The 20,180-nt window shown below is 42.1% G+C and overlaps 1 protein-coding gene across 9 annotated transcripts in view; it reads left to right on the plus strand.

Annotated features, from left to right (window-relative positions):
* dmd (dystrophin) overlaps positions 1–20,180 on the plus strand; it is a 205,817-nt gene that overhangs the window by 165,553 nt on the left and 20,084 nt on the right. For 4 of the 9 annotated variants that reach the window (XR_003798034.1, XM_029256738.1, XM_029256737.1 and 1 more), the window contains exons 56-63: positions 4,928–5,100; positions 5,876–6,032; positions 6,396–6,516; positions 9,137–9,405; positions 10,111–10,257; positions 14,177–14,255; positions 14,919–14,979; positions 17,501–17,551. Coding sequence is in view for 8 of the 9 variants with exons in the window: in XM_029256738.1 (XP_029112571.1) it covers positions 4,928–5,100; positions 5,876–6,032; positions 6,396–6,516; positions 9,137–9,405; positions 10,111–10,257; positions 14,177–14,255; positions 14,919–14,979; positions 17,501–17,551 (1,058 nt within the window). In the remaining variant the exon portion in view is untranslated. Of the gene's footprint in view, positions 1–724; positions 1,021–4,927; positions 5,101–5,875; positions 6,033–6,395; positions 6,517–9,136; positions 9,406–10,110; positions 10,258–14,176; positions 14,256–14,918; positions 14,980–17,500; positions 17,552–18,137; positions 18,977–20,180 lie in introns of those variants that run through there. The other 5 variants (XM_029256743.1, XM_029256744.1, XM_029256740.1 and 2 more) reach the window with 4 other exon arrangements.

Raw genomic sequence — 20,180 nt, forward strand, 5'->3', positions numbered from 1 at the left:
TCTCTTCCAAGCTGGATCTACTACTGTCACAGTCCTTCCTTCACACCTATCAGGGGAATAACTGCTGCAGCTCCTCTCAATACCAACATGTCATGTACTTACACCGATTGCTGTAATGTCCCAGAGCTCAAAGCAAAATTAATTTGGCTTCAAGACAGAATTTTAGATCTTTCTTTCTTGATCAACACATGTTATTGAACGATGGATTTACACAATGTGCATTTTAATAATTTGACTGTGCTAACATGGATTCCCTCTGGGTGCTCTGGTTTCCTCCAACAGCCCAAAGCATCAGATGAATTGGTGACTCTAAGTTGCCCTTAGACTGTTTCTATTTGAGCGAATGTATGTGATTTCTGTCAGGGTACAGTAGTTAGACATTGTCCCAGATTATACTGTTAATTCTGATTTGTTCTGTAGTACAGCATTTGAGATTTAGCTTAGGGACTTTTACAGAGATTGTTTTTGAGGGCACATCTGGTGAAAACGGGTTTGAATACCTCTGAGATTCCTTGTGGAACATTGGAGATGCAGAGTGATGGGTCCAGTTGTACTTAACTGACTTCCTGTATCAAGGGAAGGCAGATTATTCCCTCTGTCCTGAATCGCTCAGACAACTTGGCCTGCCCTTGCTGGTATGGAAGGAATGCCTGCTTGGCGTCAGCTCTGAAAAGTCATTTGATTGTGGCGAGCGAAGGAGAAAGATGCCCCCGCTCTGCTGTGAGAGATGAAGAGAGGGGTCTGTTCAGGAAGGGGCCATACATGGTGCCTCTGTCCAACAGCGCCCACGCGCTGCTCTCTTTACCCCAGCAGCTAACAATGCATCCATGTATTTCTGCCAGTATGCCTGCCCTATATCTGTGCATCTGTCACACACTCAGAAGTGCATGCCCACACATCTGGAGAGGGAGGTGTGTGTAGTCGGGTGCAGTGAGGAACGAAGAACCATGTTTCCAGAATCCAAACTGTGTCTCGAGCTTTGAACTGGACATGTTACGCCGGAAAATATACCATGTGAAGGTCAGAGGTCACGCACTGTTTCTTCTTGCTGTTTTTGGTGTGTGTGCTTGTGTCCTCATACTTTAATTTCTGTTTTTTCGAGATTTGTTACATTTCTCAGATATTTAATCACCAAATGAACGGGAGGTCTCTAATGATTTGATTGCGTTTGAAATTAGGTTGTACTCCCTGCTGTCTTCGGTAATTCAAAAGTTTTGCATGAATGTGTTCTGCTTAAGTGTAGTGAATCCTGAAGTAGTGTCATGTTTTGTAAATGAGCCAGGATAAATATACATATGTAAATATTTGAAAAAATGCTTTTAAGATGTTCAGTTTTAACTAAAGCTAATAATTTATTAGGCTTGAACTTTGTAGTATGCTTTAGTTAAAAGGACAGGAGCTCTTGTTAACGACCTAGGTGCAACGGAATGGACAAACCAGAGCATGTCAAGGTTTCTTCTTACAATTAGACTTTAAAGGAAAGCCGACTTTTCCAAATTAAAAATTCCTCGGTAGAATTCCCTTGCCAAAGCTCATTATTGGCTGTTGTTTTGGGACAGCGGGTTTAGCATGTGAGTGGACACAGGATTCCTGATTTCGTGTTTAGCGCTGGATGATTGCTTGCCCATATTTGGACTGTTGGTTCTGCTCACTGGGATGAAAGCAGCAGTAATACTTGATTGAAAGGTCTCAGCAGTGTCTCAGAATTGCTAGCATCATCTTCACTTTTCGTGTCTTACCAAAGGCATTGGCCCTCAGCTGACCCAATATGTGATTCCAGGTTGGGGTTTCAGGTGCGAGTGCTTGGTGTGTTTTCTAGTTTTGTCCTGGTCGATTTGTTGTAGGATAGAACAATTCCATCATAATCTGTCCTATAGGTCTTAGAATATATTTCATTTACTGCTTTACTTTCATGTCAAGCACTGCCTGAATTCACAAAATATAAAACTGTTTTTAGTGATGCAATAAAGAGCTGAGGTAAAAAGAAAACCAATACACTTTGCAGCTGTTGAGAACCATAACTGCCAACCCCTAGAATAAAGCTCCGCTGTGAACTGCTGCTTTAGCTTTGTTATTTTTCCTGTTGTTGGCTGTGGTAGGACATACAGCAGCAATGGTGAATGTAACCCAAAACCAAGGCTTGATGTCTGACAGTCTCTCCCCAGTAATTTGAGGTGCCACAGCTGGATCCTGTCTTCTGTAATGAGAGTGATGTCTGTAATGGCCAGCACTCTGGAAAGAGTAAACACAGGGCAATAACATCCTTCTGGGAAAACTCTTGTGGTCAAACCAGTGTGGAATTTGGTTTTGGTACTCTTTGACACAAGTAATTTTTTGTTATGTTTATTCTTTATTTAGCTGATGCCTTTATATAAGGCATTGCTGACAAGTACAACAAGCTACTTACAATTGTGTACCCTCATACAGTTTCCATCTAGACTAGGAACAGGGACAAGTCTCCATCTATCCATCTAACCATCCATCCATCCAGTTCTAGTTCAGACTAAGTATCTTGATCAAGAGTTCTTCAGCAGGAGGAGGGATTTGAAAAGGGTTCCTTCAGCTTGCAAGGCCATAACGCTGCCCATTATGGTACCTTTGGAACAATGGCATTACCATGTACCATCTTTATCGGTAGTTATTCAAATTGCCAACCAAGTTTCTTGCAGGTGCACTGATTTACACTTTGTGAACTACGTTGGAATATTAGGATCAGACCTATGCTCAACACTGTAGATATAAATTTGAACCAAAGTAGATGTAAACCATACTTAGTACCCTCGCAATGTGTTTTCACTTTTGTATTCCTTACTTTTGTCAGTGGAAGAAAAGATAATCAAGCTAATTGTAACCCTAGACGAGAAAAGTGTTCTGGTACTTCAGGTAGAATTATTGTTGGAGTCTTGGTGGAGCTATACCTGTAACACTGTCAGAGGCAGATTGGGGCACGTTAAGGTCTCATTTTCACAACATGAAAACCGTGAAAGAAGAAGTCGTCATTTCCAGTGTTAAAATAGCATTTAATTTATTTTGCCCTGCGACCTAATCAACCTACAGTGATTGAATGTGATGACACTATTATTCACTCTAGCTCATTATGTTCCAAATTAAAATCCCACTTCTTTTGGTCATGGTAGGGGAAGAAGGAATTCATATTTGACCAGATAAGGAGACTGACTTGCACACATTTCGGGACTTATTAAGTTCAATTTTTCCTCAAATGCAATCATTAAGAATAATTTTACTGAGAGGAGGATAGTGACATATGAACCTGTATTTTGTAAAATCAAACCTGAAGGTCTGTGTACCATGAGCCACCCATTTGGTAGAGACGTTATCAAGTGGGCCTTGTTGCCAAGGTTTGTTAAGTCTTTTCTTTGCGATGTCGATCTGGCCCTGAAAAAGTGATAAAAGATGATATTCTGCAGTGCACAAATAAATGTTTAATACCAGAAAAAATAAACTTCTGCTTATGTGTTAAATTAGCATTTTATCATTGTGGAAATTAATCTCTTTGTGTCATTTAGGCAGTTTACATTTCCTCTGAATTGATACAGTAAAAATTATCCAGCTCTATAAATGGGTAGATCGTTGTATAAATAGCTATGTACTAACCTGACATTGTAAGTCACCTTGGGCAAAGGCAGCGTAAATAACGATTAATAATAGCTGGTTGTTTGCTTAATTCCTTGCATCCATTACACGCACTAGTTGCCCGTTTGTTCCTCTGACACTTACAGATTTGTCAATTTTCATTAGAGCACTTGACTTGATAAGTAACACATTTTACAGAATAATATTTAACTGAATGTGAAAAAATTTGTGAAATCTAATACAATATTTAATTAAAGGATAAATCAGTGTTAGAATATAATTCATTATACATTTGTTACACGTTATTTGCCTAAAAATAAGACATGTGCATGTTTTACTTTTCCCATAATGTTTAAGCCATAGCAATTCTTTCCGTCTGTACTTCCATATAAACCTAGTTGGAGATAAATCTTTCAGGGAATCGTGCACAGAACTGAGATTGTGCCTTCAACATTAATACAAACATGCATAGCATTTCTGCCAAGCAAAGCAATCACCACTTATCACCAAAAATCAGACAGTGCGCATGTCAGAAAGAGATAAGCTGTGAATCAGCTCAACTCATACTTTGACCTAGACATTTATTTTTACACTTGCCATCATGCTGATTTTTGCTTTGATAAACCTGAATAAAAATGATTCAGCTAAAAAAGATTGACTGAACACGCTGTGTTGCAAACTAGATTGCTGTAAATTGTCTGCACGTTGTTTTGGTTGTTGGCATGTGTGTGTGCACGTGGAGTTTATGTTGACCTCACAGAAAAATAAAAATAACAGGAAAGTGGAAATCTTGACCAGTTCAAGAGCAAAGATCTTGACTCAGTGAGGGTTTTTGTCTCCTCCACTCTAACACCTTCAGATGCACTTTAACCATCAGTATTTTTCAATAGTTTTTAATTAATATTTTGCCTTTTGGTGCTTGAAATAATATTTTTGTGAGAGGCTGATGACTATCAACACTTGTGGCTCATCAGCAGTTTAGCTGGCAGTGACCACATCTTGAAATACAAAATATGGAAATGATCATTCAAATCTACCCATCAGACCACTTTTCTCGTGTCACAGTGGGCCACACACTCAACAAAAAGTATGTATTGCTGATGTTCCAAACAGAACAAAAAAATGTATTCTGTACCATTGATGGGCCTCACATGACATTAGTAATATCATTGCTATATTATGTCAAAAATAAATTATTTTTATGTTGAATAAAAAAACTACTGCCTACTAAGTCTACTCAAAGTGAAGGCAATGGACAATGGTTCTCAGGATAATCTGTGTGGGAATAAGGTCTTTGTACACAGCGTATGCTTCACTGTGCTTTGCAATGCAGGACCTCCAGGCAGAGATAGAGGCCCACACGGAGGTCTTTCACACACTCGATGAGAACGGCCAACGCATCCTGAAGTCGCTGGAGGGCTCAGAGGACGCGACTCTGCTGCAGAGACGGCTGGACAACATGGGCCAGCGCTGGAACGAGCTGCGCAGCAAGTCGCTCAGCATCAGGTCAGTGCCTTGCACTCATCTCGTGTGTCCTCATTTCACTTGTTCTTCATACAGCCTTTTCCTTCTGTCTCATGCTCTGTACCCTGCATACTTCTCACCTTCTATGCCACATTCTAGTTGCTACACACCAGTCAACATCTTCATCCTAACTGTTACTCAGCATTCCAACCCTCTACCAAAACCTGTACCCACACACCTCGCACCCGTTACCACAAACTACTTCACATCCTGTATTCAACATACTTCTCAGTTGCCACCTCACACTTTGTGTCTTACACAACGTTGATCCTCTGCTTCACACCATGTACCCCACACGTCCTTCAACCTCAACTTGTCCCCTATACTTCATACTGCTCTTAGTTTCTTCTCCTCTTCTGTCTCCACACATCCCTCCTGTTTTGTGAATGTCGTCAAAATGTGTTGTATTCAGAGGGTCTTCATTAATTGTCTTTGATTTCTGCTTGATGACAGTGGAGCTAGAAATGAGAATAGGCTTGAATTGTTTCTTTTAACTATCATTAAGTGGGAGTTGGGCTTCGAGGCCATCTGGAAAAGACAAGGCTTTGAAAACAATGACAGACTTTCAGCTGCGGAGCAGAGTGACTTTATTTCTCCCAGAAGGACTGGGACAAATCAGGGCAATTCATTCCGTTCACACTTCCCCTCTTAGGACTATACAGCATCTCACACAGGAGAGCAGGCATTGTTAGATCATGTGGTGGGAATTGGACATACCTGAGTTGGACAGGTGCTATTACCACACCTCCCTCAACAGGTCTCATCTAGATGCCAGCACAGGCCAGTGGAAGCGTCTGCACTTGTCCCTGCAGGAACTGCTCACCTGGCTACAGCTGAAAAACGAGGAGCTAGATGAGATGGCACCCATTGGAGGCGATGTTCCTGCAGTGCAGCAGCAGCTCGACGCACACAGAGTGAGAGAAGTGGGATGACGGGATGTGCAGTTGATCCAGAATGTTTCAGCTAGACCTATTCAGATTTAACTCATCCAATGGCAAACTGTAGCTGTTAGCTTTTTTGTCAGTAACACAAAAAGTGTGCGATTGTAAGGTGAAATGTATGTGTTTGTAGGTATCAGCATCAGAGGACGGTTTTATGTTCTATGAATGTTTATGTTAAACTTATTTGTGTAGACCACAATAAGAAATGTCCTGGTATTTTGGTCTTGTATGGCTTTTTAGCTCTGCAGTTATGAGTGCTGCTTTTACTTGTCCCATAGTGTTTTTGTCTAAGGAGTCCTGTGATCATGTGTCTAGCTCCCTGTTTTTGTGTTGCAGGCCTTTAGGAGGGAGGTGAAAGCCAAAGAACCTGCGGTGACCAGCGCATTGGAGGCAGCCAACAGTTTTCTGGCTGAGCAGCCGACTGAGAGCCTGGGGAGGACACAAGCAGAGCAAAGAGGTACCTGATACATCCACTGTCTCACACACACAGCAAATGGTGCACACTACACGCTCAGCACTTAGATTCACAGACGCAAATATACGATTACATACATGCCCACATGTACAAATATACGCATAAAGTATCCCCACTCAGATGCACATATATGTTGCACACACAGACAAGGATTTAGATATAATGTGTGGCTGCACGCACAATATTCACATTCACCGATACACGCACATAATACACACGCACGCACAAACATAGTACATTCACACACCACACGTATCACACACATCAGTGCGGACACACAGGGAGCTGAATGCACAGTGTACTTGTAAACGTAAACAGAATGTAGAAAATGTGGCAGAATTCATTAATTCATCAGTCAGTTCAGTCCAAGGATTGAGACTTTCAGCAAAGGGTTCATGAAATTATGAGCTTTGATAGAATGTAGATGTAATGAACTGTGATTGTATCGTGGACATGCCTGTACATTCCAGAGAATCAAACACAGCAGCACTTTCAGTCGGTGGGTGAATGAGGCCTGTACAAAAGCCGATGACAGCAGCTGTCACAGCTGCTTTTCACCAGGAAATGCATTGAAATCCCCGCAGATTTTAATCCAGTAATAGCAAGCACAACACTGTGAAGAATGAGCACTTCACTGATATCAGTGAGGGGTTATGAGTCACTGTTAGTCAGTCCAGCTGAATGGATCGTTTTCTAGTTTAGATGTATAGAGTGTGCTAGATAAGAAGCATGAGCGGCGAATCAGAACTGTGACGGAGGGTTAGTCAGTAATGCTGTGGCGGTAGTGTAGTTGAGGGAGGTTGTATGAATATTCTACTGTGCTGTTTGTTGAGGCAATGTTCAAAGGAAGAATATCTTTGAGCTTCTGAGGGACATAGATGGGTAATTCTTGTCCTGAGAATTGGTCAGTTGTGTCTCGCAGTGTCAGAGTTGCTGGTTTAGGCTTAGGATAGAATTCAGCTCATCTGCATGTTCTTCCCATGTTTGTAATCCAGAGATACGCGTAACAGAAACCAATGATAAACTACTTTCCTGCACTCCCCTGAAAACCATGAAAACCACTCAGGGTGAATTCATAACACCCCATCCTCAATAGACAGTGCGAACTGGAGGTGAGCATGAATGATAACACTACACACATTGACCGTCTGCACAAAAGCACCGCCATCAGTAACTGAAGACAGCAAATCCAGTAACTCCAGTCTACAGTAACCCTGCAAGCATCAACCTGACACATTAAAAAACTAATAAACATACATACAATAAGAACTAAATTTCAAGGGATGATGGGAAGGCTCTACTCATCCTTCTCAGGCTGCTGCATTATTTACTGTTTTAGCATTTCTTTCTGTCTAATTTTAAATATGTACATTCTTGACAGTACGAGTTTTTAAGATGTGTTCTTGCACAGCCAAGTTAGCTGTTCAAGGAAATTCCCAGAGGGAGAGTAAGCAATAATGTGCTAATTGAGCTTGGTACTTTTACATGTTCTGAAAGAATCCTGTGCATTTATTTATTGTCTTGTGATATGTTCCGTGTTGTCCCATGGTCTCCGAAGAAACGACATTTCGTTCCACTGTACAGAAGCTGTATAGAGGAATGACAATAAAAACAACTTGAACTTGAGAATTTGGTCTGTATAACTCAGTCTGTAATGCTGCAGCACTGTACTTTTACAGTGAAACGTTGTTTTTAAAAATGTGTGTGTCCCTATTGCTGATGCCCTCTCAGTGTTGGTCAGTTCTGCTGCGAGATGACCAATGGATGCTGATGTTTAGCTGTAAAGTCCAAGATAACCACCCTCACACGCTATACCTGTTTCCATTCCACCTGCACTCTTAAGTACTCAACTTTGATTTTCCAGTTGCGTTGAACACAGTACATGTTAATTGAGGAGTAACTGCATACTAATGGCTAAAATATAAGGCAATATGTTTCAAAATTATTTTATTTTCACCCATAAAAATTAATGTAATTTATTTAAATCTTAGGGAGCGCGGTGGTGCAGTGGGTTTGACCAGATCCTGCTCTCTGGTGGGTTTGGGGTTTGAGTCCCGCTTGGGGTGCCTTGCGATGGACTGGCGCCCCGTCCTGGGTGTGTCCCCTCCCCCTCCAGCCTTACGCCCTGTTCTGCCGGGTTAGGCTCCGGTTTGCCACAACCTCACTTGGGACAAGTGGTTTCAGTGTGTGTGTATTTAAATCTTGAATTACTGCTTAATTTTCTTGATTGTTGAATAATGAAATACCTAAAGGAATTAAATAAAGATTTCTTCTATTCCATTTTTAATTGAACAAATTAACAGAAACAATTTATTAGCAAAAGTGCACCTAAAACAGTTTTCTAATATTTTGTCTATTTAATATTTGATTTAACTTGATTGAAAGTATAGTGAGTTCCCAAGTAGCACATTTGGTTTAATGTGATTTGAACTACATTTAATCAAAATACCAATCAGGGCTGATTAATTAAGTGCTTATCTGGAACAAACACCGTCATACATTGTGTCATGCAGAGACCAGGGATCCTGTCCATGTTGTAGTGAATGCTTGGTGTGCATCATATGTGTGTTTTGTGTGTCATAGACGTGTGTTTCTGTTGCAGAGGTCAGTCCTGAAGAGCGAACTCAGAACATGTGTCGCGTCCTACGAAAGGAGGTAGGGGATGTACGTGTGGGCTGGGATCGACTATGCAGCCACACCGTGGACTGGCAGCGAAAGCTGGATCAGGCCCTTGAGCGGCTGCTGGAGCTGCAGGATGCCGAGGAGCAGCTGGACCTCAAGCTGAGGCAGGCGGAGATGGTAAAGCAGTCCTGGGAGCCAGTGGGTGACCTACTCATTGACTCCCTTCAAGATCACATCGACAAAGTGACGGTAAGTGAGGGGTGGGTGAGCTGACTGCACGCTGATCAGGCGTCAGACACCCTCAGTCTCAGTTCTCTCATGCAAACGGACATAGGCCACACACAGGCACATATACTCATAAACACACACTTGAAGCAGGGAAGGAATCTTGGCCAGTCTGCATTCTCCAGGTAATTACCCCGGACCTTGTGTCGAAAGGCCTTAACATTCCTCAAGCAAAATGTTCCAGGGCTTAGAAGCATTGCCACCAGCTCAATGCTTTGCAAAGCAGAAGTTTGTTTTTTTGTTCAGGCTTGAATGCTCATGAAAGGAGCAGGGTAAACAGAAGCTCAGAATGGGAAGTGGTCAATAACTTTGTCTGTAGTAAGAACATTGTGCAATGGTCATGCTTGGATAGCACTTGAAGACTAATAGTTGCAATTTGTTCAAGAGGGTGATGACAATCACTTCTGGTTTGCCTTTGAAAGTAATATTTCAGTTGTATTGTTCCTTAGTACACTCTTAGCAAGAGTGATTTGCATGAAATCTGCAGAACATTTTTCTAGAGTAATTCAGTTCAATATTCAAGGGTACAAAAACAGTAGGAGTCATCTTTGGACTTCAGCTGGTAGCCTCAAGGTTTCAAGTCCATGTCCTTCACTGCCTGCAGCACTAATTAGTAGCTCAGAAAGCCAGGAATGAGGAAAGTAATCCCTTGTCTCTGCACATTGGCAGGCCTTTCGAGCAGAAGTTGCCCCCATCAAGGAGAACGTGACTCAGGTGAATGGTCTTGCGTCTACCTTTGGCCCGATGGACATCCAACTGTCAGAGTTCAACCTCAACAGGCTAGAGGATCTCAACACTCGATGGAGGCTACTGCAGGTATACTGCTGACATCAACCTCAAAGTAACACAAACCCGATTCTGCTGACTGCGGTGGAAATTATGTGTAGAAGTCTAAATTGACATGGACTGCAATGTAAAAATAGTGTATGATGTTTATGCTGAGACGGCGATGTCCGCATTGACACAGTTCAGTACTCCCTGACTCTGACAGGTACACTCTAATACTGACAAATGAATTACTGAGGCTGTGCTAAAAATGATAAGGTCACAGAAGTGACAACGCCATAACATATACACAATATTGCTATGCTCCATTGCATTCATTATTAACGGATTTAGCTGAGGATTGTCATCATCAAGAGCTTTTCAAAGGTAAACAATAAATGAAACTATCTGGACTGGTATAGCATCTATTTTTTAAGGGTGACATGAGGACTAAAGGCTGACATTGTATAAATTACAGCATAACACTGATCATTATGAAATTAGTTTTTGCAGTAAGTACCTCTAAACACTAAATAGTCGAACTTCACAGTAATGAAGAGGACAGGTTAAGAGGGTGTTGGGGTAAACCAACTGAAAATGTTAATGCAACATAATTATTTTGTTTTCTTTGTTATGTTTTGAGTTGTTGCTAAAGCAAATCTGATTGTATAAATATAGCAGAGGTAAAGTATATCGGCTTTGTGTGTATGGGCCTTGTAATATGCCCAGTGAAACGTGCTCCGAAATAGTTGCATGCTTTAAATGGCTGAACACAGTGAACACAATAAGACACCTGAAGTATTTCTTCATGAAAGCAGCCTCTCAGCCTCGCCACAGTCCTGTAATGTTGTTACACAGGGACATAGAGCATGCTGCTTGTGTGTGGCATCATTAAAGTGAGACACAGGGGGCAGGAAACGTTATTATGATGGAAGATTCAGGGCAATGAATGTCATTTCAAAGAGACACAGATTAACACTAGAGAAAGAAAATCACTGTCATCTAATTATTTATAAAATAGCAAAAATAAAACAATTCAGGCAGACGTAAGGTGAATAAAAATTACATCTGCGCAAGTGAAAAAGCAGTAGATGTTACACAGTTATTGTAAAATGTAAAATTTACCAAATGATAAACTGTAATAATACCAAATGACCAAAATAAAATTTGAGACAGCTGGTAGTGTAGTGGTTAGAGATGCTGCCTTTGGACCCAAAGAGAATCCCTCCTCCTGTATAGTACCCTTGAGCAAGGTACTTATCCTAAAATGCTCCAGTAAAATTACCCAGCTGTGTAAATGGGTAAATAATTGTAATTAGCTCATGACTGTAAGTCACTTTGGAGCAAAGCAGCAGCTACATGAATAAATGTAAACAACATATCTGTGTTGAACAAGAGTGAAACATGGGAGCCAGTAGTGAAAATGGAACAGTGAAGTCACAACAAAGTGTAAGGGAATATGGGTAATTACAGTGGAAAGGTGGTGTGAAAAAGGGACCAATCTGCCTCATTAAAAATCACTTACCTCATGGTAACAGTTCCAAGAAGTAGCCACTTTTTTGTGACATATCCCCGTTCTTGAAATAAACCACTTCTAGACTTACAAACAGATTTGCCTTCTTTAAACTGTAAAAATAATATGCATGAAAGTAAAATTGTTTGGTAGGTGATTTGAGCCATCACTGTATGTCTGTTATGAGGGGCATCGTGGCGCAGTGGGTTGGACCAGGTCCTGCTCTCTGGTGGGTCTGGGGTTTGAGTCCCACTGGGGGTGCCTTGCGATGAATTGGTCTCCCATCCTGGGTGTGTCCCCTGCCCCTCCAGCCTTGTGCCCTTTGTTGCTGGGTTAGGCTCTGGCTCCCCACAACCCTGTATGGGACAAGTGGTTCAGACAGTGTGTGTGTATGTGTATGCCTGCCTGTTGCAGACTATTGAAAATGCACTTTCATACTTCGTATATTTTAGGTTTTTGTCAGAATTTAGAGTAGTGACGTAGGTATCTTTTTTCAGTCTAGATTTTGGCCAGACTGAAGTGCATGCAGGATTACATGTGTTCCTTACCATTGTGACAATTACCATGGAGTCACACTGGGTTTTATTACCTCTTATTTTCTTGACATTTTGACTAATATTTTCCTAGCTTTCCTGTCCAGACTTTTTTCCTTCGTACTGAAACCGACATGCTGTGTATGTTAATGTGAATAATTTTCTTTCCATCGATTCTAAGGACCAAAGTTGTTGACCTCTGGAAGAGAACGTGGAGAAAGCTTTAGGGCAACAGTATGTGCAGTAGTGTCTCTGGGCTCGTCTGTGCGCTGCGTGTGTGTAAAAGTGTGCGGTTACTGCATCTTAATGCAAACTATCTCATATTGTTGAGGCAGACCAAGACAAGGGCAGCTCTGCTGTAAGTAGTTTTGTGAAATTCTTATTACATCAATGTGCAAAATAACTTATTGTAATATCCCTATTAGCAATACACACTTATCTCAAAACTGATGAATGTGTATATCTGTTCTAAATCTTTGCACATGAGGCTGCTGCACAGACATCGTGTGAATACATTAATTCAAGGCAAATACTGCTACTGACAGAATCTAATTACAGTATGAACACTAAGTTGAATGGGTGACATTTTCTTGTGTGGTTTGTGCTTATGAGTTCCAAACATCCTTCCAGTATCTTCAGTCTTGCCTCTTAAGATGCTTTAGATTCAATATGAAATGATGGGAAGCTTCAACTTATGCAAGAACACTTTAAAGTGATCCAAATCATTGCAGTACTTTTTTAATCTGTGTATCATAACATTGCCAGCAAATTGTCAGATCTACTCTACATTGAGCCAGCAATGTTTAATAGTTAATATTTAAAATACTGATACTGATACTCACCAGTGACTTCACTATATCCACCAACATCACCGTCTGTTATAGGCAGTGAGTAGTGTTATACAGTATATTCAGACGATGTGAGTTATCGTTATATACACCGGGTATTGTTTGTTTCTTTTTCGTCCTCCGCATTAGTCTCTCCTCTGTGGGAGGGGTACTGTTACGGACCCATCCACCTGACTTGCTGTTGTAGATGTTTGGTACCGTTATATACCCATGTACACCTGCCGGTTGTATACTCTCCATTGTAATACCGGCTTTTTTATTCCATACAAATGTAGGTACTGTCATACACCCAGTAGCATCAGATACAGTTTTTTTACACATGGGCAAGAGTTTTATTGGCGCTATGTGCACCCTCCTTATATCAGGTAAAGGGATACTAAATTTATTTGGATGTATGTTGGTATTTTGGGCAGGTGGATATTGGTTGAATAGTAAGTAGGAGTAATTACACATCTGACAATTGCAATGCCCAAAAGGTACAATTGAGCTCTCTTGTCTCCGTAACCCTAATCAGGTTTCCATGGAAACCTGCAGAAACTCAGGGAAAATGAAGGAGGTGGGAGATATATCCAAGGTAATGTGTACATTTAACAGCACCCAGTGCTGTAGTCAAGGACCATCCAACCAGACCTTCCATTACTCAGATATCCAGGTCATTAGTCAGATGCCGCTGCTCAGATGACTCCATCCGCACACCGTCCTTCTGCATCACCCATCACCTTCCTCTGTCACTCATATATGGTGGCCATCTATCAATGTCATATCAGCTCCACATAGCTCATATGCCATCTCTCTCTCTCTGTCACATGCAGAGGACTTCACCCCATCATTTACACATTGTTTGCCTCCCTCACACCAGGAACACTCAAACAACATGGCTTATCATTACTCTCACATTGTTGTAATAAGTTATGTGGAGCAGATTTTGGAGCTCTCTACGGGAGGTGCTTTTCTTCCTCATCATATAATGTGTCGGGTGATCTGGAGGTGAGCAGTGCCTATTTTGCGCTTCATCTGGGATCAGTTCTCCTCTGTCTTCTCCATGGCCACATGACGCTCTCTTGCTGTCACTCTAGATTTCGATTGAGGAGCATCTCAGACAGCTGAATGAAGCTCATCGGGACTTTGGACCCCAATCCCAGCACTTCCTCCTTCGTAAGTCTTTCTCCATCCCTCTGTCCAAGCATGAGTACACCAATGTCCCATCCAGGGTTTACCACTCCTGAAATAATATTCCATAGCCTATAATACCCAAGAATTGCTCCATATCACTGTGACCCTATTTGGATCATTTGAAAATCGATGCATTGATTTGTTAATGGAATAATGAAATGAGGTGCAAGTGATGTTTTTTCAGATGAGAAGAACTCAATTTGATTTTCGTTGTGATGATAGCAGGAATGGAAGAAAACTTTTTGGTGTGGGTGTGCTTACTGGGGGTGTGGGGGTGATGCCACTGAAGAATTTGTCAGTGCGAAGTTGGAAATGCTACATTTCTACACACTTTCTCCTAAGTGTAGTCTAAAAATTGGGTGTGAAGAACACAGCAAATAATTTAAAGAGGTTAATTCTTGTCAAATTAAGAACCAGTCTTACAAGCAGGTGATGGGGGGTGGTGGGAAAGAGAAAATTTGAAATCTAAGGGGACTTGTTCCCCTCAGCTGTGGTTCAGATGCCTACGGGGAAGGATCTTGTACGTGACAGAACAGGAAGGAGTGAGTGGGTGAGCACAGGATGGTTTGTGGTGTACAGCACAGTTAAGAGGGAAGGAAAGAGAAAATCCTTTCAATAATTCCACACTTCTGTCCTCTTTTTCAGCTTCTGTTCAACGTCCGTTTGAACGTTCCGTCTCTCCCAACAATGTGCCATATTATATCAAGTGAGTACCTTACCCTGGTATTACATGAAGTGAGTATCTATTTCAGATAAACTCTAATATGGCATCAGAAACAAAATTAACCCGTTATTGCACCAAATGAATAGTTTAACACAGTTCTGTTGCATTTCATGAAGGAAGAGTATTACTTTTCATTGTTTTAGTGTATAAAGTGAATAATATAAAGTAAATATGTTGCATCTTAAAGCTGCGTAAATATCCATACAGCAGTCCCAGTCCCTGCTGCGCCACATACATGCAGTTGGCATGTATGAGTCTTCAGCTTTGAACAGCATTTTCATGTTCTTTGCTCATGTTTCCTTGCTCCCAACCTTTATCTGAAGCAGGACCAGTACAATTTTAAACAACCAGAGTGATAATCTGCTGCACTTAGAGACTGTCCAAGGGGAAAACCTAAAGATGCAATAAAATTTCTGAGGAAAGATGTACATTTTAAAAAGTGTGATTTAGTTTTGCTAGGAAAGCAGCAGATTTGAGTAAGACGGGCGGAAAGACAATATTGCATTCTCTTCGTACATAACAGCATTTTTAAATTGTGCGTTCCCAACTGCTGTTAAAATATTTTTGTGTAGCATTAAACAAATTATAGTTGAAGCTTCTTAAATAATTTCTGTGTACAACCTATATAACAGCATGTTTTCTAATATACATATTAAATGTGTAAGTGAAAAATGTTTAACACCTCAAAATTGGCTCTTTATTCTTCTCCACTGACACGTGTGCTCACTTTCAAGTTGTGACAGCTCTGCAAATTGTCTAATATAGTAACTTATCATATTCAAAAAATGTGTTGTCCCATTAACATACACTACTAGTACACTGGTATGTAACTTTTGAGTTTTTTGCTTAACATTGAATTGTTATTAAATTGAACCTCTCCATAGTTAGATGACATAATAGTTTTGTGAATGAGCCTTGTCACTTACTGTCCTGCTTTTCCGTGAAAGCCATTAACTTTGGAGTTCAGAAGGTGCTCAGTATTAAACAAGAAAATTGCAGCATTTAAAAACCGTTATAGGAATAGAATAGACATGATGTGATGACAGTTGAGTATCAGAGCATGAACACAAGTCAGTGTCAGTGTAATTGAGTGCAGAAGTTGGTCATGAAAAAGCTCAATCCTGATATTGAGACAAATTAATTGATAACATACACTGGTTAACTGTCAAAGGTACTGTTGTAGTAATAATAATAATAATAAAAACTTTTATGTAATAAAAATAATATAATTATTGTTATTTTTTTAATAAGTGTGTTAAAGATATACATTTACAGTGTTTTTGTGGAAATGTGTATTCAGAATAAAACAATTTGTTGAAATAGATTATTAAGCTCCTATTTTATTTATGATTTTATTTACCTGTTGTGTCTAAGATCCATTTGCACTTTCTTACAACAGTATACAGTCCTATTACAATATTTGTGGCCCTATTTGGAATTCAGTCATTAAATTAGGTGTTCTCCAGTCTTACTGGGGATTACGTAGTACTTCTGGAAACTCTGCACCCTTACTGGGAATTTTAAGATACTACTAAATGTGTCGGCAGCTCTGTGCTGAAGTGCTCCCAGAGTTGCTGCAGTTTTACTGGAAATTCTTTTGAGATCCCCATTATGTTGCAGAGAACAGGAAGTCCTGCTGGGTATTTAATAGTCCAAGAGGAGAGAGTCTGTAGTACTGCTGGGAAGTCTATTGTCAAAAGAAAGTCCTGAGGTCCTTCTTGAAGTTCCATTGTCTTCTTGAATTCACAGGCTTTTCTGGTGCTGAATTGTGGTCTAGGTCTTGATAGTGTTGAGTGCATGTTCAACAAAGAGACTGGCACAATGGGGTTGCCGTATGTGATAGTCTTTGACTTGCATTGCTGTGATTTTGTCTGCGTGCCTTCAAGTTTACGAAAGTGATTATTAAAAGGGTGAATTATTGAATGCATGTAAATACTAATGACTCAAAATGAGAATGCATGTAATGGAGAAAACCTGTCAGAGGAGGTCATACCAACCTCTCTCTGCATACAAAGGAAGGGTGTGAGTTTGTGTGTGATGAGCATACACTTTATCTACAGAAGGCAGACACTTGTGTGCATGTGTGTGCTTTGAGTACAACATTTTTCCTCATATGTGTTGAACAGGGGTGTGTGCCTGATGAATACCAGATCCACCTCTTATGTGCACAAAGGTGTTTTTTGTGTGTTTTGCAAGATCTCCTTCCGAATGCACAGAATAGTTGCGTGTTTCTGTGTGTGGTGGTTTTACTGTCTGTGCACCGAAATGGCTATGCACGAATGTGTTAATTTCCAGATCTCAAAGCTCCATGTGCAAAAATGTGTGTTGTGAGAGTAGGTGAAATGACAGATCTCCATCTCTTTGTGAACAAATGTATATTTGTTTCGAGATAAATCTCTTCTGCAGAAGTGTGTGTGTGGGGAGTAAGAGATCTCACCGTATACGCAGGAGCAAGGTGTGTGTCTGAGCGTGTTGAGTGACAGATCTCCCTCTTTATGCGCAGAACAGAGAAGGTGAAATCAGGACCCGAGGAAACAACGCAGACCCTCGCTGAGTGAGTGAAAGAGAGCAGGATGCAAAGGCGCTGACAAACACTGACCAAGCTGACAGGCTTCCATACACTCTTCACGTGTACTGACATCTAATACATTACACGTGTACTGACATGTAATAGCTGCACCAATGAGGGCCCCCTCACTGTGCAGCTATTAGAACTATTCCTAATCATGACTCTAACAAGTGATTAACCAAGTGAAAAAACTTGAAAGCATTTGAAAGTAAGTGAAATCTGCTGGAATTAATTCCAAGGTTGTTATATTGCATTATGGCACACAGAAATACTGCTTAAGCCCAGACACAAGCTTTTTAGTAACATTTACTTGTGGTTTTTAAATAGGTTATAAGTATAGGTTGGGATCTTTCTCTCCTGCTGAATCCAGTCCAAAGGACAGGCTTTAAGGATTAATTCACAAGGTTTGATCATCACCTTTCATGACTATGGAGACTAAACCAGCAGTAGTGCAGCCTAAGACAGTTTGCCTAAACACTGCAGTGCTGCCGTGATCAGGAGACTAGTGGCGTGGGGATGCAGTGCAAGTGTCTCTCTCTCTCTCTCTCTCTCTCTCCCCCCTCCCTTGCGTCTCACGCTTTTTCTTCGCACTCTGTCCTTCCAACTCCACCATTCCCTCATTCTTCCTTCACTGTCTCCTTCTCTCTATCTCAGTCTCATTCACACACCTCCTCGTTCCTTTCTCAATCGAATCTTTTTTAACCACTACAATGCCGCAGACCGTTATCACCCACATTAGCACCATTCTTCACTCCAGTTAGCCCATGGGTGTACACGTGTGTGAATTGTTGACAAAGGTCTGCCCGTGTACGTGCGTGCAATATATGACTTGAAACGATAACGAACATCTTAAGGATGAGGATGAACCATCAGAATAACTACAGTGTGCATCAGTAGGCCCGCTGCATTCGTGCGGACATAATGAAAAATAAATCACAGACACGCTTTCGGTGGAACGCAGGCGAAAGGGCTCTCCTTCGCAAACAGAAGCAAGGGCCACACTGGTGGCATGTGCGCTTAAGACACACACACACACACCGAACACACTTGGCATACCGTGTGTGTGAGTGCGAGCTGCGCCTCCTCACACGGAGAGCCCTCGCTCCCCACCTCTCTCCTGCACAGTCCAAACCCTTTGCGGGAGCGCGCTGGGGGAAGGGAGCGGGTCTCTGGCTCCGCCTCGTCTGGCACGGCGCTCCGCTCCTCTCGTCGGGGGACTGACACGGCTCGCCTCGGCTCGGTTCGGCTCGGCTCGGATCAGATCGTGTCGACTCCTTTCTCCACCTCCGTGCGCGGTTTGCCACAGCGGCGTTGTGGCGCGGCGCTTGCTCTCCACATCCGTTGCGGAGAAAAAACAGGAATAACAGAAGCATCTGAGATCGCGGCGACCATGAGAGAGCAGACGAGGAAGTGAGTGGCCGCCGACCTTGTGCGCGGACGGAGGGGCGCGGCGCGGTGCGGTGCGGTGCGGGGCGGTGCGGTGCGGGGCGGCTCGGCGGTGGGGGCTCCTGCGGACGGACGGTCGACGGGGGCTGCAGCGGGGACGCGGAGCGGCGCCAGCGGCACCAGATCAGATGTTGCCAGTGTTTTGTTAAACCCCAGCAGGTGGCCGAGCTGCAAACAGCCGCGGTCAGCGCAGAACGGGGCCGATTAGATCATTCGTTGTACTACAGTACGGTCTCGGCGTGAGGGCTCGCCTTGCTCGCTCTTTGCCGGGAGAGCCGCTGCTGTTCATTTAAAATTCCCCGCATGTCCTCGTTTCCACAGCGAACGCCAGCGCGAGCGTCCGTGGACGTGGTGCGCGCCGCAGTGGAACCGCGTAACTAACGGAGCGTTTCACCGCCCTTAATCCGGAGAGGTTCGGGTGTGCAAGGGCGAACATCTGCCAGATCTGGTCCCTTTTAGTTTTACACCGTGTCCTTCTGCATTATGACCGCGCGCCGCAGTCACATCGCGGGCTTTGGGGTTTCGTCATGTAAACTAAAGATGAAATGATGGATCTTCCTCCGTGTACGGACATGTCTGAGCTGCTTTGCGCATTTGGCTGCGGTGCGCACATTGGTGCTTGGACAGTACAGCAGTGGAGTGGGCTTGAAGACAGATGTTTTCGGATGTTCAGGGTGTTGATGGTGTCATGATGTCCATCTTTCCTTGTACGATCCATTGAGACGCAAATCCTCCTGCGAATATCTTATGAAACGTCCATGTATGTAGTAATGCATTGATTTGAACACCCTTTATATGACAGATTGTCTCAAGATGGGTCATTACACCAAAAAATAATCATCAGAGAATCTTAATAGCTTCTGAGTTGTGGTTACGAACCCAACGCCTGCAAGGTGTTTTGCTGTCAGGTGTTTGGATCAGATCCCTCATGGCTTCACCCAACAACAGTGACCCTGTGTGGGTTAGATGTGGGACAGTTTGGACATTGATAGTCTTGATTCTGTTGTACATCTAGTGTGACTGTCAGTCTAAATGGGGTTGGTAGGTAAATCTGAAAATACTTCAGTTGTGCACACATTTGTTTGTTATGTATTGCACTGTTACAGTGAACCCAAAAGATTGTACCACCTGATGAAACAGTAAATCAGATAAAGTCTAAATAAAATCT

The sequence above is a fragment of the Scleropages formosus genome, chromosome 12 (assembly GCF_900964775.1).
Source record: "Scleropages formosus chromosome 12, fSclFor1.1, whole genome shotgun sequence".
Classification (NCBI taxonomy): Eukaryota; Metazoa; Chordata; class Actinopteri; order Osteoglossiformes; family Osteoglossidae; genus Scleropages; species Scleropages formosus.